The sequence below is a fragment of the Piliocolobus tephrosceles genome, chromosome 11 (assembly GCF_002776525.5).
Source record: "Piliocolobus tephrosceles isolate RC106 chromosome 11, ASM277652v3, whole genome shotgun sequence".
Taxonomy (NCBI): Eukaryota; Metazoa; Chordata; class Mammalia; order Primates; family Cercopithecidae; genus Piliocolobus; species Piliocolobus tephrosceles.
In genome coordinates this window covers 45490108-45515193 of record NC_045444.1, presented here as the reverse complement: position 1 = coordinate 45515193, position 25086 = coordinate 45490108, and the positions used below count along the sequence as shown (strand labels likewise).

The window sequence follows — 25086 nt, the reverse complement described above, 5'->3', positions numbered from 1 at the left end:
CCACTGCACTCCAGGCTGGGTGACAGAGTGAGACTCCATCTCAAAAAAAAAAAAAAAAAAAAAAAAGATTATAGCTTATTAAGGAACTTCTTGTGTTTTTCCATTTAACTCCGCAGGAGAGGTCAATTTAGTCAGAACCCATTTCAGAATGTATTAATACTCTAATATTTAGGGGTTAACTTGCAGCACCCTTGTCTTTCATGCTCATTTGAGTTTGGACATATTTCACCTCCATCTTTTTCTTCCCACATGTTAGGAGCAGACAATACTATGTTTAAGAAATTAAATTTTAAACGAGAATGTTAGTTTTTTAAAATGGAGAAGTCTGGGGAAAACATACACTGAAACAAATTACTATCATGATACTGGACAAAGTATAAATTGTAATTTAAAAAAACAGAGACCTTTGTATTAGGCCAACCTAAGGGATCTGAAAGACGGTATAAAGAGAAAGGTATAAAAATTTTATACCAAGTGAATTCGCACTGACTCCTTTCTTTTCACATATCCTAATTAAAATTGTGAAAATACGTTACCTGGTTTCATCTCAAGACCTTTTAAAAGTTGATAGTAGTATAGAATTAATGACAAAAATCTATGATTTAGATTACCTAGAATTAAAAGGTTCCTATGAGGACTAAGTCTTTTTTAAACCTTACTTCAAAGGATGCTGAGCTTTCTGTAAAAGTAAAAATGTTGTGCGCACTATAGATAACATTCCAAATAATTTGAAGATGAGTACAGAAAGTAATTCTTCAGTATTCAAATGAAGAATACATATTTTAAAAAGACACTTCAGGTAGTGTTTTGGAATGGGCAACAAAGGGTGAAAAAGTAAAATATGTAGGGGGTGGGTGGGTTAATCTTCAATTTCTAGCTGTTCCAGAGCCAATACATGTGCCCACATGGTATGAAGCACACTGGAAGTTACAGGACATGAAGAAGAGGATAGGCTGTACAGATGCCTGTAAAGATTTGAGAATTAAGTGCCTTCACTTATAATCCCAGCCAGAAATCCTGGGGCTAGAATGTGATCTTAAGAGACTGGAGCTGTTGGCAGCGCTGGCTACCTATTAAAGGTCCATGAGGACCTACAAAAAGCCAAACAACAACAACAACAACAAAAAAAAACCCACAAACAAAAGCCCTTTATGGCTTCTGATATGGATTCAGAATTAGGATTCCTTGTCCCATATTTTCCTGGAATCATATGTAAGCCCAGGAATAATCTCTTACGCTCTAACAAAGCTGAGTAACAGGTAAAATTTCTTACCAAAAACAAAACAAAACAAAATCCTAACAGATTAAGAAATGTGGTTTGATTAGTAGTTAAGATTTATGCCTTCATTTTTATTATAAATCCTGAAATCAAGGTGATCAACAATAAATTTCTCTTTGGAAAAAAAGTAAAATACAGTTAAAATTACATCCTTCCATACCTTAAAATATGCTTAAAAAAAAAAACTAATGTCAGTTGCCCAACCCATATGTCCCAAATCAATCATTTTGGTATTATTAAGTCTATAAATGAGCTCTAATTTGGCAGAACAGAATATATACTTAGGTTTTGCTTTGGGTTTAATTTGCAAAAGTAAATTCAACAAGTCTGGGGAGGGGAAATTCCACCTACTTTCGAGATCTTCCATATGTGCCTGAAGAGTTCTTGCAAGGTTAATAAACTAGAAACAATGCAGAAAGAAATACAGTAGTTTAAATGTTGCAAATGGCTCTAGAGAATCAGTATAGGAGATTCATTTCTACTTAAAAAGTCAAACATCATTTTAAGCCTTTAAATAGGGGTTCCCACCCACATCAAAAATCACAAGCTTAATGGTATTAATTTTTAAATGTTTTATATAATCTTTATAATCATGTAGAAACCAGTTTTTAAAAATTGGGAGCAGATACAATAATTTTATCCAATGATACTGTCTTCTTATAAACACTTCAAAAAATTATGAAATGGAGGAAAAAAAAAACCAAAAAACCACCCTTATATTTGGACCCAAATAAATTCAGTTTCAGTGGGTACACACACACACTCTCAAGAACCAATATTTTCCTACCTACATTTGATAAAAGTATACATTTGGTTCTATACATTAAAAAAAATCCTAATGACTTCCACTTTGGAGTATCATTCAACATTTTGTAATTTTCCACTTTTAAAACTTAATACGAACTTTTAGAAACACATGAATTCAAAAGTTCTTAGATGTTTTATATGGTTTATTCATTCTGAAGACTTAAGGTCCCTTTTTAGAAATCATTTTATGGTATTAAAGGTTTAGGGGTTCACAATTTCTAAAGTACTTAGAAGTCAAGAGATCTTTGCTCAAATTCTGAATTCTCTTGATAATATGAATGCTCTTCAATGATAATTATCTATTAACTGGCTCACTGGAATAATGTCCACATGATGACAAAATAAGAAAAATATTTTACTAATTTAGAAAGAGTATTATATACATTGAATTGCAGTTACTTGATAATGTTCAAAATAAAAACATTACATGAACTCTACTACATTTTTATCATCGAAGTTAACATTTATATAAGGAAGTTTGAAGGATATATTTATGAACACATTTCAAGATATGAAGCGTTCAGAGTTCAGAATGCTACAATAATGGCAGATATATAGAGACCTTAGCCCTTGCTACACAAAATGGCCCAGGCAGCAGAGTATAAAGTTTCCTCTGATACACTGAGGCAAAGAGCATCATTTACTTATAAATACCTAACATACAGCTGGCCCAAATGTCATATTACGGCTAACAGCGTACACAGTAAACAACCAACTATTCCATATCTAAAATACTTTGTAATATGGACACTTTAAAATTAGTACACTGGTAATCTTTTGTAGAACAGTAACAAATAAATTGAAGTTAATTTCCCATACTCTTTGGCTTTTGGAGTTCAATTTCAGGTTTCTAAGTGATAATACTCAGGTTTTGTTTTTGTTTTAATAATAAAAAGCCCATTTTCCCTTGATATTTCCAATTCTGTTTTTCAATGAAATACATTCCAATGACCTTCGAGAGCTAGAAAATTACTTCTTTCTCTAAAATAATTTTATGAGAAAATCAGGCTGTTTGTTATAGAATACAGCAATTTCCATTAAATCTACAATATCTTTATTTTTAAGAAACATTTAAAAAATAAAAGCTTCCCATAGGAAATAAGATGTCAACATATAAAACAATCTGCTTTCCAAGGCAAACACTTGCTGCATCATACCCTCCCTCTCCCCGACTTCATTATTACTTACTCGGACACGTGTGCTTGGTTCATTTGTATTTCCCATCATATCAGAAAAGCTTTGTTCGCACAAGTGCAGTAACACCACTAGGTAGAGACCAGAGCTGATAAACTCATACTCAGCCTTCAATAGGGAAGCAAACAGGAGAAAAGAAAAATACAGAGAATGAAAAATTAGTAGAACTGAGATTCATTCTCACAGTACACTGATAAACTAGAGGAAATGTATTCATATCCAGTTCCTAATAAGGGATACAATGCCATTTATTAAGAAAAAAGACTATCCTTTATAATTTCATAAAATTTTACTTTTTATTCTCATACAGTCTTCTTTAGTGTAATGACTTTATATAAAAATGGAACTTTAAATAATTTGATGGTGGAATGAATGCTTTGGTTTTCTATAAAGCTCACAGATTTCATTATACAAATGGCTATAGCTATATATGCTTAGTTAAAAATTACATTTCATCTATAGCTATGCCAATATACGACTATAACTAAAATCTATTCTGATAGCTCAAGTGTTTTTCTGTGTAATACAATGAACTTAAAGGCACTGTAAATAAGAGAATGAATAAAGGTAAGAGAGTAACTAATCATTCACACAGAAATTTGTAGTTAGTAAAAACAGTTCTTCAGTTCAAAACTGTTCTGTTAACCTAAAAAGCAGCTGCTGAGACAAAATTAACAGAGTTTATTTTAGTTAAGGTACAGGACTGCTGCCAGGCTCACACTTCCAAGTTGCCTTGGGGAGAGTGCCCCAGAGAACAAAAGAAAAGCTCAAATTTTTAAAGAAAAAAGGACAAATCCAGAAGGGAGAGGTAACAAAAGTTGTTCATTCTGAATTCTCAACATTGGTTTACAGAAATAATGTTGGTTAGTGATTGGCTATACACTACTGAACTATAGGGTATATGACATTTTATGTCTACTTGGCACTAGTTAGTCTAGAAGCCCCAAAGTAAGTGGCTTCAAGAGCTATTTATTTAGCTCAAGGGAGAGTGAGATGAGAATGCTGTCACATTTTAAATACCTCTCTGAACCTGATAATTTAAAGGGGTTCATATTACTCAGATTAAAAGTTTCTTTCCCCCCCACAGCTGTTTCCAAGCCATGAATATAAATCATAAATATAGTATTATTAAAAATCTAATCTGTCTTGTAATTTTTACAGTGAACTATTTACAAACTGAATTGGGCAAATGGTTCATCGGACGTCAAGAACTCTATGTTCTTAGTACCAACTTCAGCAACTAACTGGTTATCAGTCTACTGAGTATTCAAGAAATATGAGGCCAGGTGTGGTGGCTCACACCTATAATCCCAGCACTTTGGGAGGCTGAGGTGGGTGGATCACTTGAGGTCAGGAGTTCAAAACCAGCCTGGCCAACATGGTGAAACCCCATCTCTACTAAAAACACAAAAACTAGCTGGGTGTGGTGGTGGGAACCTGTAATACCAGCTACTTGGGAGGCTGAGGCAGGAGAATCGCTTGAACCCGGGAGGCAAAGGTTGCAGTTGGCTGAGATTGTGCCATTGTACTCCAGCCTGGGCAACAAGAGTGAAACTCCATCTCAAAGAAAAACAAAACAAAACAAAAAAAAAAACAAAAACCAAAACTGAAATGATTCACTTAATAATTATTGTTGCTTATTTTGAACTTAAAAGGAAATTATATATCCAGAACACTTTTTAAAATTTTTAAATGGGGCCAATCACGGTGGCTCATGCCTGTAATCCCAGCACTTCAGGAGGCTGAGGTGGGTGGATCACCTGAGGTCAGGAGTTCAAGACCAGCCTGGCCAACATGGTGAAACTCCGTCCCTACTAAAAATACAATTAGCCTGGTGTGGAGGCGAGTGCCTGCAATCCCACCTACTTGGGAGGCTGAGGCAAGAGAATAGCTTAAACCCGGGAGGCAGAGGTTGTAGTGAGCTGAGATCGCGCCATTGCACTCTAGCCTGGGCAACAGAGAGAGGCTCTATCTCCAAAAAAAAAAAAAAAAAAAAGTTATCACCTTGCAAAAGACCAAGCCACTGGTTAATGTGGAAATAGAAACGAATCACTTAAAATTGGTGTAGCTATCAGGCCACTAGAATCTATTGTTCATACAGAACAAACAAGTTAAAACCAGGAAGTTTAATCAAGGCTGTCATTGTTTTTACAATACTCCACCTAGTATCTCCTAAAACTTCTAAAGAATATGGTTCATTAAAGTGCTTAGAAAACAATAAAAACATTCCTGACTGAGATCAAAACGGAAAACACTGGCCAGGTACGGTGGCTCACGCCTGTATTCCCAGCACTTTGGGAGGCTGAGGCAGGTGGATCATGAGGTCAGGAATTCGAGACCAGCCTGACCATCATGGTGAAACCCCGTCTCTACTCAAAATACAATTAGCTGGGCATGGCGGCAAATGCCTGTAAACACAGCTAGTCAGGGGGCTGAGGCAGAAGAATCGCTTGAATCCGGGAGGCAGAGGTCACAGTGAGCCGAGATCATACCAATGCACTCCAGCCTGGGCGACAGAGCGAAACTCCATCTCAAAAAAACAAACCAAAACCAAAACCAAAACCAAAACAAAAGGAAAAAACTGCCTTTGAGAGACAGGATGAAGCATCTTGGGAAGGAAGATGGCAGAAGAAACAATCCTTTTGAAACCGACTCTCATTTTGAGAAGGCAAGTTATGTATTTACATTTATTTCTGCATGATTCCACTTTTCCATGTTTCCCCTGGTTTTTAAATAACAATGCTCAGCTATCTACAGAGAACTCCTTGGGGATTTAAAACATTTCCTTGCTGAAAGTCATTTTCTTTTTGGATAACTAGTGCACTGGAGAATAAAACAACATAAGTGGCATTAGAGTAGCACCTATGCTACATCACTGCTTAATGTTTCCATTCTCTAGATCAGTGATTCTTTATCTGGATCTAAGTAATTAGCTTCAAAGGATCTGGGAATCCCCTAAATTAGAGACAGAATTTGTGTCTATGTATTTTCTAAGAAGGGTACATAGTTTTAATCAGATTTTCAAAGGGTATCTATTATTCCCACACTTAAAATATATTAATGTATGATTCTATTTGTATGAAATATCCAGGATAAGTAAATCCATAAAACAACACAGACTGATAGTTGCCAGGGGCTGACAGCAGAGAATGGGGAGCAACTGTTCAATGGGTAGAGGGTTTTCTTTTGGAGTGATGAAAATGTTTTGGAACTAAACATTTGTGCAGCCGCACAAAATGGTTTTTATGTTTTGTAAATCTCATTCAATATAACAAAAGAGGGGAGACCCATTACCCCTACATTTAAAAAGTGCTTTTGTTTTCTGTTTTGTAGAGACTGGGTCTTGCTATGTTGCCGAGGCTGGTCTCAAACTCCTGGCCTCAAGCAATCATCCTGTCTTAGCCTGCCAAAGTGCTAGGTTTAAGTGTGAGCTATTGTACCTGGCCAGAAAGTGTTTTTCAAGCACTTCATGCACTCCCTTTACAGCATATCTTTTTTTGTTTGTTGTTTTTAAAACAAATATGCTAACCACACTTCAACAATTTGGCTCTAAAGTCACCCTTGTAATCTCCTTAAACACACATCTGCCCCACGTCCTGAATTTTCCTTCAGTTAAGAAAAAGGAGGAAATTATTGAGCTCTTCATTCTAACTGTATCATTTATGCATCTCAAAAAACTTACAGCTGTGGGGAAATAAGGTTGGCATCCCTATTTTGGAACAACTTTCCTAAGCTTAAGGGAAAAATAAAAAAAAAATTATGAAATTCTAACACCTAATGCAGTAACAGAATTATGTTAAGAACATTATCATTGTTGTTATTATTTTAATGCAAGGTTTCTGACCATGATTTAATCTTTTCTTCAAGAGCTGTCCTTGAAGCATAGAATAGACACTTACCAAATTAGGCAAAATATACTAACTTGTTCATTTGCATGAGCTCTATGTAGTTCATGAATATCAAAATCCTCCAGGTTAAGCTCCAGCTTCTCTTTACATAGTTCACAGGTGGTTACAGCTTCTAATGAAGAACCTGGTAAAAATTAAATTACAAGTAAAGCTTAGTTTTACAATGTCTTCATAAAACACTTTTGCTCGTTAAGTTTTAAGCTTCAAATAAAACCTTAAAGGAAAGGAGAAGAAAAGGAAATATTACATTTCTGTAGTAAACCAGTAATGTCCCCTAATACAGCAGTCTATAATATCCAATGTGCACATTAGGTCCTGCCCTATGATAATAAGCTGCCACCATTACTTAGATACCTTGGTTGTTTTCTTCCTCCCAGATACTCATACACCCTTGATCCTGGGAAGCAGACAGAGGCAATGGAATGTCATCTGTACTTCCTACTTACTCATTAAGTACTTTGACATGATGCCATGAAAACAATGTTTAGTGACGTAACATCTCAAACACCTAGTTACACACCGAAGGTCACATCAAAGATACACCAAAGTATCTTTGATGTGACAACACATACCTAAGACCTTCTGGAGTTTAAGGAATGCGTCTGCCTTACTTGCTAGAAAGGGAAAAAAGGGACCCCACCTTTGTCCAAATAAAAACAGCTCCCTTCAGTCATAAAAGGAATTAGTCTTGATATATGCTGCAAACATGAACTTTTAAAACATTATGCTAAATGAAATACAGATACAAAAGCACAAGTATTTTATGACTCTACTTACATAAAATATCTGGAATATGCAAATTTAGAGAGACAGAAAGTAGATTAGAAGTTCCCAGGGATTTGGCAGAGAAGGGAGTAGGAAGTGAGGAGTTACTGCTTAATGGTTAGAGTTTCTGTCTGGAATGATAAACAATTTTGGAAATAGGAGTGATGGTTGCACAACACTGTGAATATGAAAATTGTATACTTAAAAATGGTCAAAATGGCATATTTTATGTTATTTATTTGTTTTACCATTTTTTTTAAAAAGAAAAAGAGAACTTCCATATTCATCCAACATTTGATTATTCCTAAGCTTTTTGGTTCCAATTTGGTAGGTAGTAGTCTTGTGTAATTAAACATTTAGGTTCTGTCTGCCTTTTCCTTTGTTTGTTTATTTTCAGATAGGGTTTCAAATGGAAAAATGGCCTTAAAATTAGAGTAAGTTGTATGAATAATAGGGTAGATAGGTTTCAATTCAATTCAACTAACATTTGTTGAGTGACTGTTATGTGGAAGCAATAATTAGAGGTTTTGGAGATTCAAAAAAGAGTAAGTAGTAGGTCCTGCCTTCAAGGAACTCATAAAACTGCAATAACTAGTGTTAATAAGAATTTTTTAAGAGTAAAATTTGGCATAAGGTCCAAGACAGCAGTAACTTACATACATGTTCTAGAAAACAGCTGAAAGTGAGTGCTAATCTGAAGAAGCATGCTGTCTCAAAATGGGCTGTAGTCAAATTACATTGAGTTTTCACTATATTTTGAGTATAAGAAAAAAACCAAGCTTCTTTTTGGAGTCTAGCATACATTAAAATGTAATATGGACCTTGGAGATCATTTAATACAGATTCTCTTATATCTTAGGGCTTCATTTTCCTCCTCTATGGAATAAGAGACTTATTAAGTCATTCAAATAGGCTACACACAGCTGGGAGCAACCCGTTGATTCCTACATGTTTTTTCTGGAGACAAGATCTCTCTGCTGCCCAACCTGGAGTGCAGTGGCACGACCATGGCTCGCTGCAGCCTCTAACTCATGGGCTCAAGGGATCCTCTTACCTTGTCCTGCTGGATTACAGGCATGAGCCACCACAGCCAGCCTACTCCTGTATTTCTTAATCCGGGCTCTCTCCATTACACCCTGACTGCATCTGCCTAACTTTGTATATCCTGTAGACTTTAGCAATCCAAATACAGTAGCTTCTTAATAAATGTTTAAATAAATCTCTACCAGAATGAACCTTCTACCAGATGGGGTCTTTGTGTAGCTCTGAGAAATACTTCTGAATACCTATCAGGAAAGTTCAGGTGCTGAGATTTAGACATTCAATTGGCCATATCTTGAAAAGTACTTATTATAACCTTATAAAACTAACTCTAGGCCAGGTGTGGTGGCTCACGCCTGTAATCCCAGCACTTTGGGAGGCCGCCAAGGCAGGCAGATCACTTGAGGCGAGGAGTTTGAGACCAGCCTGGACAATATGACAAAACCCCATCTCTACAAAACCCCAAATACTCTAGCTATTTGGTAATAGCTAACATTTCTGGGCCCTTAAGTGTCAAATACAGAAACTTTATCCAGGGAGGCCACCAACGAGGGCAGATCACTTGAGGCCAGGAGTTCGAGACCAGCCTGGCCAACTTGACAAAATTTCATCTCTACTAAAAATACAAAAAATTAGCCAGGTGTGGTGATGTGCACCTGTAATCCCAGCTAACTCAGGAGGCTGAGGCAGGAGAATCACTTGAACTCGGGAGGCAGAGGTTGCAGTAAGCTGAGATTGTGCTACTGCACTCCAGCCTGGTAACAGAACAAGACTCCGTCTCAAAAAACAAAAACAAAAACAAACTAACTCCCATTTAACAGTGTACTTACCATGTAACTGGTACAGTGGGAAACTATGAACAATAACTCTTTTGACATTCATAACAACTTTATGAGGTTATTACTCAATTTTACTCAAGATAGAACTGAGGCCTAACCTAGTCTTACTTAAGAATCTTTTTTTTTTGAGACGGAGTCTCGCTTTGTCACCCAGGCTGGAGTGCTGTGGCCGGATCTCAGCTCACTGCAAGCTCCACCTCCCGGGTTCACGCCATTCTCCTCCCGGGTAGCTGGGACTACAGGCGCCGCCACCTCGCCTGGCTAGTTTTTTGTAGTTTTTAGTAGAGATGGGGTTTCACTGTGTTAGCCAGGATGGTCTCGATCTCCTGACCTCGTGATCCGCCTGTCTCGGCCTCCCAAAGTGCTGGGATTACAGGCTTGAGCCACCACGCCCGGCCAAGAATCTTTAAGAGTGAATCTGAATCATCTGTAATTTTTTTTTTTTTGAGACTGAGTGTCATGCTTGTTACCCAGGCTGCAGTGCAATGGGGCAATCTCGGCTCACTGCAACCTCCGCCTCCTGTGTTCAAGAGATTCTCTTGCCTCAGTCTCCCGAGTAGCTGGGATTACAAGTGTGCCCCACCATGCCCGGCTAATTTTTGTATTTTCAGTAGAGACGGGGGTTTCACCATGCTGGCCAGGCTGGTCTCGAACTCCTGACCTCAGGTGTTCCACCTGCCTTGGCCTCCCAAAGTGCTGGGATTACAGGTGTGAGCCACCATACCTGGCCCATCTGTATTTTTAAAAACTCCAGTGGGTGATTTTGATCAGCAGCCAGGGTTTAGAACCAATGTTAAGAAACATGCTCAAGACCCTACAGCTAGCTGAGTGTTCAAGTAAATATTCCAAACTGGGCTTGTCTAACTTCAAAAAGCCAATGTTCTTAAACAATAAACTGTATTATTATCTGTTTTCCTCCATATCTAGCACTAACAATCCAATTATATGTATCAGAAGTTGAGTCAAGTTGTTGTTCTTCATTTTGGTAATAGCTAACATTTCTGGGCCCGTAAGTGTCAAAATACTAAGCACTTTACGTGTAATCTCTCATTTAGTACATCTAACACCTCAGGGCAGTGACTAACAAAGCCTGTGAGTTACCGTAACACCATACAGCTCAGAGAAAAGGCAGTTCCAGGTGAGACAGCTTGTTCAGAGCCTTGGGCTTAGACTAGCTTAGAAGAAAAGATACTGCTTTCTCCTCTTGTGCCCCCTAGAGGGCTACTGCTCACCACTTGACTACCAGATTACTGGGAGTCTCAGGAATTTTCCCAGTATCCCCATAATCTCCAACTTGAACCCAACTCCTCCAACAGATTATTGAAATCAAAATCAGTGCCATCATACCTCACAACATAGTTGTCTGTTACCATGCTAATGATCAGCCCTTTAATCTCACACAATTATGTACATTTATTAATCTGATCTAGTTTTCTACCGTACTAGTTGTTCCTATAACCCCTGGTATCATGGTCTAATATCAGTAAATTCCTCTAATCACCAACCTTTCTCTTTTCAACTATCTCTTTACTTTCATGCCTGAACCACAGTGCCTTCTGACTAATGATACCTATATATATGCTTCTATAGCCATTTTATCCCCACAGTCCCTTGTAACCTAGGACCAAGAAGTGAGGGTAGTTGCCCACCCAACACACCCATTACTGTTTTCAAATCTTAATCCCTCCCCTCAATCATTAATGATTTCAGCACCTGGTTCTCTACCCTTCTTTGCCAACTAAATCCTTGGTTGTTTCAACATCCAAGACCAGTCCCATTGGATTATAACTTTCTCAACATCTTTGCTTCCAATATCACCCTTCCCCACCTCAGTCACCAAGTTCGTACCCTTGACCTCATCACAATTTGCTGCACTACCCCTAAATCTCCATTTTAAGCATCCCTTCCTCCTGTGTACCAATTCTTATTTTAGCCTACTTATATCAATGTCAATAAAATTCAGATACTCTACCTCTTTCTCACTATACACTTCCTGACGTCCTTACTTTCCTCTTGATTTTAATTTCTAGGATCGCCACAATTATGTCCTTACAGATACCCTCAACTCCCTTCATCATATTTGCCTGGCAAAAGACCTACCAGCATTGTACTCTAGTCCATACCTTTAACCAAGCATCTGAAAACTGCTTTAAAAAAACTGTATGTGTACCTCATTTTAAAATCACTTTTACAGACACTAATACAACCTGGAAATCCTACTACACATCCACTTCCTTAGAATGTTATTTTCCTCACACCTCAAAACTTCCCAACCAGCTAAAGACCTTAACTCTCTTTCTAAGAAAACAGATGCAATTAACAGAGGGAGTCATAAATCTTCCCATCAAAGCAACAAACTGATAAACACTCACATCAACACTAGCCTTCTGATGAGGAAATATCCTTTCTCCTATTAAGGGATAGCCACTCAAGCTGTGCTCTGGACCCTATCTTCTTTCTCCTCTTTTCATATATTTTTTTCCTCTGTTAGAAGTCTCAATATAAAAACATGCCTTAAAATCCCCTACCTCAAAATAAAACAAAAACACTTCTTGTGATCCCATGTAACTCTAATTCCTGTTCCCCATCTCCAGTCTCCTTGGTAGTAAATTTGTTCAAAGTGTTGAACCTATGTTGCTGTCTATCCTTTCTTACCTCCTTTTCTCTACTCAGTCTAATCTAATCAGGCTCAGGAACCCAGCATTCCAGAGATTGAAACCAGGAAGAACATCTATGCTATCAAATCCAATTATTCTTTTTTCTCATTTTATTTGACCTCTCAGAAGTGCAGGGTTGATCCCATACTCCTTAAAGCATTCTTCTTTTGGCTTGCACAACACATTTTCTTGGTTTTCTTCCTTCCTAAAGGCTGCTTTTCAAATCTCCTTTGTTTTCACTCAACATTTGGGAAAACAAACGTTTTTTAATACCTAGCTGACCTTATTTAATACCAAAACCTCAAACGTTACTCAAGTGTTCATAACTGAAACTTTCAGTGTTTCTCCTGAAATGCCAGGCTTGTCTAGCTAACTGCCTACATGACATTTCCATATGGTTATCTAGTAAGCAGTTCAAATAAAATGTCCAAAACAGAACCCTTGGTTCCCTTTTCAGCTTCCTATTTCAGTAAAAGTAACTGCCTTTCACTTAACTGCTTAAGGCAAAAATATGAGCTTCCCTAATTGTTTTTTCTCCTTCATTCCATCACATCCAATCTGCTGAACTGGATGTCTTACAGAATCTACCTATAAAACATAACAGAATCTATCCATTCTATCATCACGGTCACACTGCTACACGTTAACACCAACTCTAGCAAGTGCTCTGATAACAGACTCCTGGTTGGTCTCCCTGTACTACTCTTGTCCCCCTAAAAATCCATTCTCAGAGAAGCCAAATATAAATAAGATAATTTCATTCCCTTTCCCTTTAGTAGCTTCCCATCATACTTAAATCTAAGATTTGGGACTTTAAAAGTCTTGCACAAACTAACTTCTGCTAATCTTTCTCATCTCAACTTTATCTCCCCTCCCCGACTAACTATACACCAGCCACACTATGCATAATTCAGCTCCTCAAATAGACCTAGGTTGACTCCCACCTTAAAGTCTTTGAACTTGCTGTTCCCTATGCTAGAGTGCTCTTCCCCTAATCATGGAATAGCTCAGCCCTCAATTTACATGTTCTCACTTCAGAAAGGCATTTCGTTAACACCCAATATCACTACAAGAAGCAGGTGCCTTGTCTTTTTACCATCCTATAACCAATGTCTAGAACTACTGTGCCTGGCTCCATTACAGGCACTCAATGAACAAATAAATCCCCATAGTAGCCTTATTATCATAATTCGCTAAGTGACACAACAGCAACATTAGAAATAAATCTTTCTCAAGGACACAAAGCTGGTAAATGGTGAGTCTATTTCCTTGATTCAAAAGGATCTTACAAGATAAAAGGGACATACCAGTGATCACAAATTACAGCTGTACTATACATGTATGAAGTAGTAAATAGTTTGGTGGGAAATGAAATACAAGACACATTACTAAAAATTTACAAAGACTAATGCTCTTTAATGCTTCTGCTGAGACTTCAAAAATTAAGACACTTGTTAAAAGTCTAAATTCGACAATCTATAAATTACAAATTTGTTAACCAAAATGCATACATATATGCATCTCTTAGAAAAAATTGTGAAAACACAAAAGGGTAAATCTTACCAGAATTAATTTTGGCCTGTAACCACTTTTTCATACACTCTTGGTGGACATACTGCAAACTTCCTGTACACTTGCAAGGCTCTATCAACAAATTAGATGATGATGCAGCTGCCATTTGACAAATTCTACATAAGTCACCTTCTTCTTCTTCTGAGTCCTCTAAAAGGAGGCTGGAAAAGAAGGCACATTTCCCAAAGCTATCACAACTCATCCTGGTTGGTGACTTCAGTCATATATAATCACAAGCTTTCTTTTTTGTTATTTCTACCCACACTGTCTCTGGGTGGAAAAAAGCAAATAGTAAAAACAACAAAACAATAATAATTATATTCATCAGCAACCCTCTGATTGAAAATGAAAAACCCTCTCATTGAGAATAAAAATTGTAACAAATATTTTAAAGGTAAGTAAAATAGGCTAACCTATCATTTATTTTCAAATGATTTAAGTAATTTTGTCATTAGCAAATGACAGTTTAAGATCTATATTTTTCTCAATGACTTTATAAGTACTTCTAAGAGACTTTAATTTCTGCAGTATTCCAGACTACTTCAAGTCCAACAGTATAAAGGTAAGATAAACTTATCACTTTTACCCCTTGCCTCCCCTCAAATTTTAGGGCTATTTCCATGAATTAAACACATACTGGCTTGTAGATTCTCATTTACATGTTATCAGAACCACGTTTAAACTGATAAACTTTTGTATTACAGAAAAAAATTTAAAAGTATGCTTTAAAATTCTCCATCTGCCCCCTCCCTGCAGCAATCTTATAAAAGTTTCCATTAACCTATGTTAATCTATTTAACAGGCCACTGTGTACTGCTTGATACATAAATGCGGAACAATAGTTTTATATAATAAGGTAAGTAATTGTTAAAATCCCTACTGCGTTAGTCCACTGTTGGCATGAAACAGGTACACAGTAAACTGGTAATACAGAATGCTGAACTGTTACTGAAATACAACCCGGAATATATGGATACCTAAATGAACTTAGCAAAAGATTTGTGGAAAGAGATGGATATACAACTGCTAGGAGACTTTCATGCCCTGGGTTAATCAGACATAACCTCAACCATAAATTATTTTTAAAGACTGAACATGGTATTTACATTTTACCTTTAAATTTAACTTTCTTCCCTTCATAGTTTCAACTATTTACTTGGTGGATTCAATTTTTCTGTACCATTTTTAACTGTAGAATGTCTTAAAATCCTTAGGTCTGAGGAAAGATGTAATACAGGAATGCAAACATACACACACACTCTCTCTTTGACAAAATAACCAACAAATGCTGCTTTTAAAATTAACCAGATAGAGTGGTGCTAGCTCAATCATTTCTCTCTGAAGATGACTAAAGTAATGCTTTGCTTTCTGCCTACACTACTGTACTTAAATTAACCTAACCTTGAAGGCTGAAAATATGTTACTACATCCCTTAGCAGACAGCAGACAGCCTGCAGTTGGAGGAAGCTGCTATAATAGCAAACATTAAAACAAACACTACCAGGGTAGAGTAAATCTCTTTCTATAAAAAAAGGAAAAATAGCAAGTTTAAAAGCAGGAAAATAACAGTCACATGGCAAAATCTGTCCTATAAAATTAAAAATAAGGAGTATGGTAGCCCAATGCCCAGCATCTCAGAAAGTGTGCAGTTTCCTTTATCACCTGAGTTGGATTTGAAAGTATTTTCTTATTAAAGTACAACAAAAATCTAAAAATAACACTAACAATTATGCTTCCCAACAATTCTACTAGGCCTTTGTGAAAAAGAAAAAAAAATCCCACATTACCTTTATATAAGTCTTCTTCCTCGAAGTGTACTTCAAATAAATTACTTTATCTCATTTTAATAACTATTTTAATACTAAGTAATTAGACTAGGATGACTAAATTAAGAGTCAGGCTGGGACTAAGATCTCTGGTTTTTTTGTCTTTTCACTCTTACCAGTGTTCAACTCTAAAAGATTTCTTTGTATAAAAAGATTCTATGCCCTGCATTTAAACCATTCTTTTTTTTTGAGACAGAGTCTTGCTCTGTCGCCTGGCTGGAGTGCAGTGGCGCAATCTCAGCTCACCGCAACCTCCACCTCCTGGGTTCAAGCAATTCTCCTGCCTCGCCCTCCTAAGTAGCTGGGACTACAGGCGCATGCCACCACACCCAGCTAATGTTTGTATTTTTTTTTTTTTTTTGAGACGGGGTCTCGCTCTGTCGCCCAGGCTGGAGTGCAGTGGCGCGATCTCGGCTCACTGCAAGCTCCGCCTCCCGGGTTCAGGCCATTCTCCTGCCTCAGCCTCCCGAGTAGCTGGGACTACAGGCGTCCGCCACCGTGCCCAGCTAATTTTTTGTATTTTTAGTAGAGACGGGGTTTCACCATGGTCTCGATCTCCTGACCTTGTGATCTGCCCGCCTTGGCCTCCCAAAGTGCTGGGATTACAGCGTGAGCCACTGCGCCCAGCCTAAACTGGTATTTCTGTTAAATAATAATAAATTCTAAAGAATTGGCTGGGCATGGTGGCTCACGCCTGTAATTTCAGCACTTTTGGAGGCTGAAGCATGAGGACTGCTTGAAGCCAGGAGTTCGAGACCAGCCTGGGAAACAAAGGAAGACCCTGTCTCTACAAAAAATTTACAGAAAGATAATATTCAGTATATACTTGAACTTCAAACACAAAATCAAAATTATTTTGTGCATCAAATTTTACTTTGTGAATCAAAGTAAATTTTGTGTATCAAATTTCAAAAAAAAATATCTGCAGTGAGAAATGTAAATAAGTGGTTAGTTAATAAATCATCTTAATAAAGGCTAAGGCAGATTTATTGGTAATCCATGGTCATTCAGTTCCTCTTACGGTCATTCAGTTCCTCTTACTAACCCCATTTAGCATTAGTCTACCAAGGAATTGGGTAAGAGATTAAGGTTTTTGTCTTTGTGTGTATATGTATTCCAACCTGGTTATCTGACACAATTCACACCCCTCCACCATGGCCTATCCTCAGTTATTAATTCTTATCTATTTACCTATGAGTGAGACATCTTACTGGATGTAAATGTTAAGGGAAGAAATTTCAGGCTGGAATCAGTGGCTCATGCCTGTAATTCCAGTACTTTGAGAGGTGGAGGCAGGTGGATCACCTGAGGTCAGGAGTTCGAGGTCAGCCTGGCCAATGTGGTGAAACCCTGCTTCTACTAAAAATACAAAAATTAGCCAGGCGTGGTGGTGGGTGCCTGTAATCCCAGCTACTTGGGAGGCTGAGGCAGGAGAATTGCTTGAACCAGGGAGGCGGAGGCTGCAGGGAGCCAAGATTATGCCACTGCACTCCAACCTGGGCAAGAGAGTGAGACTCCATCTCAAAAATTAAAAAAAATAATGAAAAAGAAAGAAAGAAAAGAAACTTCAAATATCAATTTTATAAGAAGCCAATTTAGAAATGAAGCGTTCTAGGCTAGGCACGGTGGCTCACGCCTGTAATCCCAGCACTTTGGGAGGCCGAGGCGGGTGGATCACCTAAGGTCAGGAGCTTGAGACCTGTCTGATCAATACGGTAAAACCCCTATTAAAAATTCGAAAATTAGCTGGGCATGGTGGAGTGTGCCTGTAATCCCAGCTACTTGGGAGGCTGAGACAGGAGAACTGCTTGAATCCGGGAGGCCAAGGCTGCAGTGAGCCAAGATCGTGCCACTGCACTCCAGCCTGGGTGACAGAGTGAGACTCCGTCTCAAAAAAAAAAAAAAAAATGAAGAGTTCTTTCTCTATTTTTGATTTATAGGTTTAAGACAGCTATTTGAATTTACCTCTCTTTTATTTTCTGCAATCTTTCTGGATCTCTTGAAGGCGCACTTTTAGTTTTATCACTTTTACCATCAGCTGAATTCCAACCTGAAGGAATAATATCTACTGTGATCATGACATTGTCGGTCAAATTACTCCCAAGTGCTGGGGGGACTGCAAACCGGAATAAGGAACCAGGAAGAATCCCTGCTATTCCTGTATTTCTTCCACCTTGAGCCGAATCTGATGTAGAGCCACCTGTTGTGGCATTGCTTGATGCTGCAGATGCTTGTGGTCTGTTGGCAGCAGCTCCAAGAGGATCATTCTGTGCTTCAAGGTGAACCACTTCATTTGATTCTCTTCTAAAAAAATGAGATCTAGATGATGTATCAGAGGTAGATATCCTTGAAGATTCATCTCTTCCCTCTCGCCTCCTTCTAGAGAACAAAGGTGTGCATCTATTTCTAAGTGAGGAAGATAACCATGGTCCTGTATTTCTACCTTCAGATTCTTGGTTAAAATTTTCTGAATCTGACTCAGAGCTATGATTGTGGCTAAGAGATGACAAACCCCATCTTCGCCTAAGAAATCGAAATCCCTGAGAAGATTCAGATGCCCTATTATCGGGAACTTCAGAAGTTGATGGTACATTACTACGGGACTGTGAAGCTGTCAAGATTCTTGGAGAAACATAAGAATTTTCAGAATTCAATGATCTTGTATTCAAGGAATCCTGAGTAGATCTTCGTGAAAAAAAAGTAGATGACATGCTAGAAGCTATGCGCGACAGCAATCTCCTGGTTGTCCGCCTACCTTCATTGTCAGAAGTTTCTTGAAATGGTCTTTGAGATGAAACAACCCTTTCTGAATTGCTTATGATTGGGGTTTCATCTCTACTTGAACTGTAAGAAAATCCAGGCTGTGCACTGCTTTGGGACGATTCTGATTCTCTTGATGAAAAATTTGATCTTAAAGAATTTCTGGAGTCCCTAGAACTTAGTAGGGTCTGATGTTCAGAAGGCAATTGGTGGTTTGTGGATGATGTATTCAACTGTAAAGTGCTCATTGAGTTTTCTTTTGGTCTTGCTCCTTGTGAATATGAAGGAACTCTGTCTTGAACATCTATTTTTGAAAGGAAGTAAAGATAACCAATTACATGAAATAATTTGAGCATTATTATTTGCATTTATTATGTTGAGTGCCAAAACGAAGCACTGGATTCAAACTGATTACTGTTATATTGTAACTACAGAGTTTACTGTTATTATAGAAAAAACATAAACATATTTCTTTCTATTCCCACTGGTAAAATCCAGTACTGCCGTGTAAAGTCAACATTAAAAATATATAAAAAAGGAACGTATTATGAGCTTATGAAAATTTTGATAAAATTAAAACAGCTGAATTTATTGATCAGAAATTATTTGATATGATACAATAATATCTAGTATTTAAACTGACATGATTTTAAACAGGCCACATAATACAATGTAAATTACTCTTAAAATGATTAAAAGCAAAATCATCCTAGGGAAACTGTTTTGGAGGTTTTGTTTTTACTCTGTGCAATAAATTAAAAAGTTGTTTTAAACGTTTTAAACCCTTGTAATTTAATGAAAAATCTTGCTAATAGCTAAAAATGTTTCCAATTTTTTTTTTTTCCTTTCAGGTTAACAGCTATAATTCTTATCCTGTAAATGTATCCTGTGTTACATCTGCTTTAAATACTGGCTAGGAACTATGAATCAGAATAGGGCTATGATATCTGCACTTTTGAAAGGATTCCTTAACTGGTGGTTTAAATCTTCAAATGGGATGAGAAATACTAAAGGATTCCTTTGCAAGGAAACTACCCATTCATCTGTGTAAGAGCTAAATTACTACACGGAAGTGCCATTGCACTTCAGCCTGGGCAACAAGAGCAAAACTCCATCTCAAAACAAACAAAGCAAGCAACCAACCAACCAAACACAAAGTGTGGGTCTTGAGGTCAATTTAATAAAACTAGAGGTACACCCATGTTATACTAAAGTAATTCCAAATTATGCCTTAAAATGGTGATTTCAACTTCCAGTTATTTCAGAAGTAGAAGAATCAGAAGTAGTTATTTATTAAACTACATATGTTATAGGCAAATTCTATTTGAGGATACAATATTTAGTATGCTACTTTGTAACAGACATTCTTAAAAGGAAAAAGGCAAGTTAAACAATGTAAAGGTAGATGGAATCTAGATACTCTTACTCATCTACTGTATTTTAAATTATTTTTTAAGATCAAAACAAGTACTAGAAAGAAATATTAAGGTATTCTGAAATCTTCATAAGACAAAAGATACACTTTATTCCTTTTTACTGCTGTTTTAGTAATATACATAAAAAGGAAAATAGAATATTATGAGAAGCTATACTTAATGTAATTTATACATACATGATGAAGTTGTGAAATCACCACTTCGGTGACTATAATCCATAAGATTACTAATAGAGGAATCTGTTCTTCTCTCCAAATCTCTCCTCTCTCTCATTAAGTCTGTTCCAAATGATCCAAGTACCACTGATGAAGATCTAGGAACTTGACTATGCCTCCAAGATGAATCTTAAAAATAAATGAAGAAGTTTTATTTCAGAGAAAGCTTTCAAGGCTTTGGATGGTAACAAATCTTCAGTAATACAGACGAAAGTTAGGGTTATTTATTATTATCTTTTTTTTTTGAGATGGAGCCTTGCTCTGTCGCCCAGGCTGGAGTACAGTGGCATGATCTCAGCTCACAGCAACCTCCACCTTCTGGGTTCAAGTGATTCTCCTGACTCAGCCTCCTGAGTAGCTGGGACTACAGGCATGCACCACCATGCCTGGCTAATTTTTGTATTTTCAGTGGAGATGAAGTTTCATCCTGTTGGCCAGGATGGTCTCAAACTCCTGACCTCTGGTGATCCGCCCACCCCGGCCTCCCAAAGTGTTGGGATTACAGGCATGAGCCACAGCACCTGGCCTTATTGTTGTTTATTATGAGAATCCCCAGTTATGTAGTCATTATCAGAAACAAAATTCAGTAAAACATAAGATTATTCACAAATGAACTAATCACTTATAAAATCATTTCCTACTCTAAACATATTCTTCTCTAACACTAAAATCTACCCCATACATGATGTCAATGTCTCAGTCACTTCCCACAACATCTACCTATACGTGATGTAAAATGATTACAGAACAAAAATGTAAATCTTTCCAAACATGGAGAATTTCACAAAAAAAGTCAATGAAAGTGATGCTGGAGAACTGCCAATATCAAAATCAAAGTCATCTGGAAAGGGAAGATGTCAACAATACAATTTTATCAGAATTACTTTTACTGCTACCACAGTTGGTTAATTTTTTATTCTAGAATTCTTAATTCTAAGAATTAAAGTATTGTTATAGTTATTGATATTTTATTAGACATGATTTCATTTAAAAGTAAATTAAACATTAAGTCTCAAACCTCTTTCCTTCACTATTTACCTTGAAATTTTGATTCTTTCTTCCCTAATCCTAGTAGTCTTAATAATTCCTCTTTATTAAGAGAAATGGCCCAGAGTATTTATAATGTTTTCACATAGCAGAAGAGAACAAAAATATCTCTGGCACAGTGGTGTTTGTCTACAAAGTTATTAACAGTCTGCTCTTAGCCATCACAACATTCTTAATATCCTTCAGATGGGCATGTCTTTCCCATGACATTCCAGATTATCAAAATAGACAGGAACTGCTTACATTACTTCAATTGGTAACACACAAACATTTAAAGAATTTTACCTCCAATTGTGTCATCACAAGTTTTGGCTCCTCTCAAACACTGGCACTGGCTAACATTTCATTTGAAGAGGAGTATGAGTGAGATAGTAGCCTCCTGACCTTTTAACAAAAGATCTTTCCAATGTGTGTGAAAAATATGTGTCTCAGTATAAAATACCAGGCATGACGCTTTATGGATAGATCATCCAAATCCCAGAGTGGTTAGTACCTTGCCCAATGCCACTTATCTAGTTAGAGATCTAAAACTGTGACTTTCTAATCCCTTGTGTAGAAATCCTACTAAAATACCACCATTTTTTTCTAACTCAAGAGTTTCCGTATTTGTTTTTTGTTTAAGAGACAGAGTCTTGCTCTGTCTACCAGGGTAGAATGCACTGGCATGATCATACCTCACCGTAACCTCAAACTCCTTGGGACCAAGCGATCCTCCAGCCTTAGCCCCTCAAGTGGCTGGGGAGTATAGGCATGCACCACCAGGCCCAGTTAATTCTTTTTTTTTTTTTTTTGGTAGAAACAGGATCTCACTATGTTGTCTGGGCTGGCCTCAAACTCCTGGCCTCAAGAGATCATTCCGCCTTAGCCTTCGTATTTTCTGAAAATAAATATTATATACTACAATGTTTATCATTTACATAAGACATGCTTAAGCAATATTTTAAACATGTATCAGTAGATTTAGCCTTCCTTGTAACAATTACAAAATATAACCAACAGAATACACACATTTACCAATTTGATGATCATAAAACACCAGCTATTCTAATTAAAATCTGCTAACATCCTGTTTATGTAGAATATCTATATCAATTTTACAAGAAAAATGCAGAAGAGTTAATATCAGTTCTAGCATTAATTTAAACTAAGATTTTGGAAATTCCGCTACATTTCTGACTCACTGTCTTCATATAAAATCTGCTTGCCTCATTCCAAAACTAAGAACAACTGTGTTACATCTAGGGAAAAATGGGCTTAAAATACCTACAGAAACATATTCTTACCTGATAACGTGTTTAAACCATTTCCAACATTTCTCCCAGCTGAGGTAGTGCAGTTTGTACAGGAAAGTTTAGGTCTTTTTGAATCATGATCCCGTTGCTGGTTCTGCGATCTTGAGCGTGCTCCCTGAGTTATCTCAGATTCACTGTACCACGCAGATTGAAATGGTGACGCAGATGCTGATGCTGACGTAGACTGTAAGTTCAAAAAAATTTTTTAAACAACAAAAGGCTGCATTCAGTATTAAATTTAATCAACAATCCTCTAATAAATTCCTACAAGCATCAATTTTTCGACCATGTAGTTCTTTTTTTTGAGACAGAGTCTTGCTCTATTGCCCAGGCTGGAGTGAAGTGGGGCGATCTTGGCTCACTGTAAACTCCGCCTCCCGGGTTCAAGCAATTCTCCTGCCTCAGCCTCCTGAGTAGCTGGCATGACAGGTGCGCGCCACCAAGCCCGGCTAACTTTTGTATTTTTAGTAGAGACGGGGTTTCACCATGTTGGTAAGGCTGGTCTCAAACTCCTGACCTCATGATCTGCCTGCCTTGGCTTCCCAAAATGCTGGGATTATAGGCATGAGCCTCTGTGCCCAGCCTCCACCATGTAGTTCTTCTTTAGACTTTGTTCCTTCTACCCACTTGTCCATTTACTATACACTACAATTGTACTTTGCTGGGCTCTCAATCTGATGTAGAGTTAAGTATTTTTTTAACCATATACAAACACTTGGTTATGAAACACTGAAGACCAAAAACTATAATCATTTTTCCTAATTTTTCAGTTTTTTTTCTTTTTGCAAATGAAATCTTTGTTGTACTGGTTTAATATTTCAATCTTTTGAGGAATCTAGACAGAACACTAAGCTATAAAGAGATTGTGAATTACCCTACTATGAAAATCAGATTTTTCAACTAATAACAAATTTATCCTTGTTCTGATGCCTAGTTTCCAGAATATGGTCATACAACACTAATAAGGGTATGCTTAAAAAAACAAAAAATTCCTAACATCAGAAATTTCTTCATAAGTGAATCAACAACTAAAGTAAGTACATATTTTAAAACCTGGCTCATGGTTTTCTCTTTTAACACATATGTACACAAAATAAAACTTGTAACACAAATATCACTGATAATGTACAAACTATTTTACTTCTCTCCAATTCTTTGTTAAGTTTCCTCACTACAATGCATTAAAAAGGCAACAGTTTGTCTCCTTAAATATTTAGGTTTAAATGACAACATATTTCAACCACAATTATTGAAATTGTACTAGTCTTTTTACAAAAATGTTTCCATCATGGCAAAGTAATTACCTGGACACACACACACAGGACAGATAGACTAAGAAACATACATTTGGCATACAATCTCTAAATGGCTCAGAGACAGTAAGGATCTCTAAAATAAAAGTAATTTTTCAGTATATAAAAGAAAAATAATTTTTAAAAGTATGTTACCATAAGTATGTGGTAAATAGTTTATTGTGCTAAAGAACATTAAAATGAAACCAAATTATTTTAAGTGTTCTTCTGTTTAACAAAAGAGTTAAAATGGAATGCATCATGGGCCGTAATTTCGGTCTACATTAATCTAAAATTCACATGCTAAACACAAGAACCCAAAAAATGTGTTCAATGAAAGCTCTACAGTACAGGTAACAAATAAGTAAATAAATAATTATACTATAAATAAGTACTATAATAGTAGGTACAGTGAAAGTTTTACAGAAAGACCCTAAATATGTTTTAAGGACACAGGGAAAGAGTCAAAGAAGATGGTAACTGAAGTTCACAGGGTAGGTGAATGAAAAAAGACATTACAAATAGACAACATAAAAAGACATATAAACCATTTACCATCAGATTTTTGTTGTTGTTGTTGTTTTGAGACACAGTCTCACTCTGTTGCCCAGGCTGGAGTGCAGTGGCACAATCACAGCTCACTGCTGCCTTACTCTTCCCACCTCGGTCTCCAGAGTAGCTGGGACCACAGGCACATGTCATCACGGCTGGGTAATTTTTATTTTGTAGAGACAGGGTCTCACCATGTTGCCCAGGTGGTCTTGAATTCCTGGGCTCAAGCAATCTTCTGCCTTAGCGTCTCAAAGTGCTAGGATTACAGGTGTGAGTCACCACATCTGGCCTGGCTTTCTTCTAAGACATTACTATTTATATTTGACCTTCTATTATACTTCAATTATTAATTTTTTAATTTACTTTTTATAGAGATGGGGTCCCACTATGTTGCCCAAGCTTGTTTTGAACTCTTGGGTTCAAGTGATCCTCCTGCCTCAGCCTCCCAAACAGCTGGAATCACAAGGCATGAGCCATTGCACCCAGCCAATTACGGTTCAATCATGATAAACATATTGCATGCATTCAGGGGATATATTAGTTCATGGTAACACTGCAGAAGAAATTTTGAAAATAAAGTAGAAGGTGCAAGGCTGAAAAGGCA

The 25086-nt window shown here is 37.1% G+C and overlaps 1 protein-coding gene across 9 annotated transcripts in view; it reads right to left on the bottom strand.

Annotated features, from left to right (window-relative positions):
- The window catches only part of MARCHF7 (membrane associated ring-CH-type finger 7), a 57572-nt gene that overhangs the window by 2996 nt on the left and 29490 nt on the right, over positions 1 to 25086 (bottom strand). For 3 of the 9 annotated variants that reach the window (XM_023217378.3, XM_023217377.3, XM_023217379.3), the window contains 7 exons: positions 22630 to 22822; positions 20261 to 20428; positions 17854 to 18952; positions 14054 to 14223; positions 7203 to 7312; positions 3275 to 3388; positions 1631 to 1679 (listed from right to left, as the gene is read on the bottom strand). In XM_023217378.3, coding sequence (XP_023073146.1) covers positions 1631 to 1679; positions 3275 to 3388; positions 7203 to 7312; positions 14054 to 14223; positions 17854 to 18952; positions 20261 to 20428; positions 22630 to 22822 — 1903 coding nt within the window. Of the gene's footprint in view, positions 1 to 1630; positions 1680 to 3274; positions 3389 to 7179; positions 7313 to 14053; positions 14224 to 17853; positions 18953 to 20260; positions 20429 to 22629; positions 22823 to 25086 lie in introns of all 9 variants that reach the window. The other 6 variants (XR_002732639.3, XR_004229202.1, XR_002732640.3 and 3 more) reach the window with 6 other exon arrangements.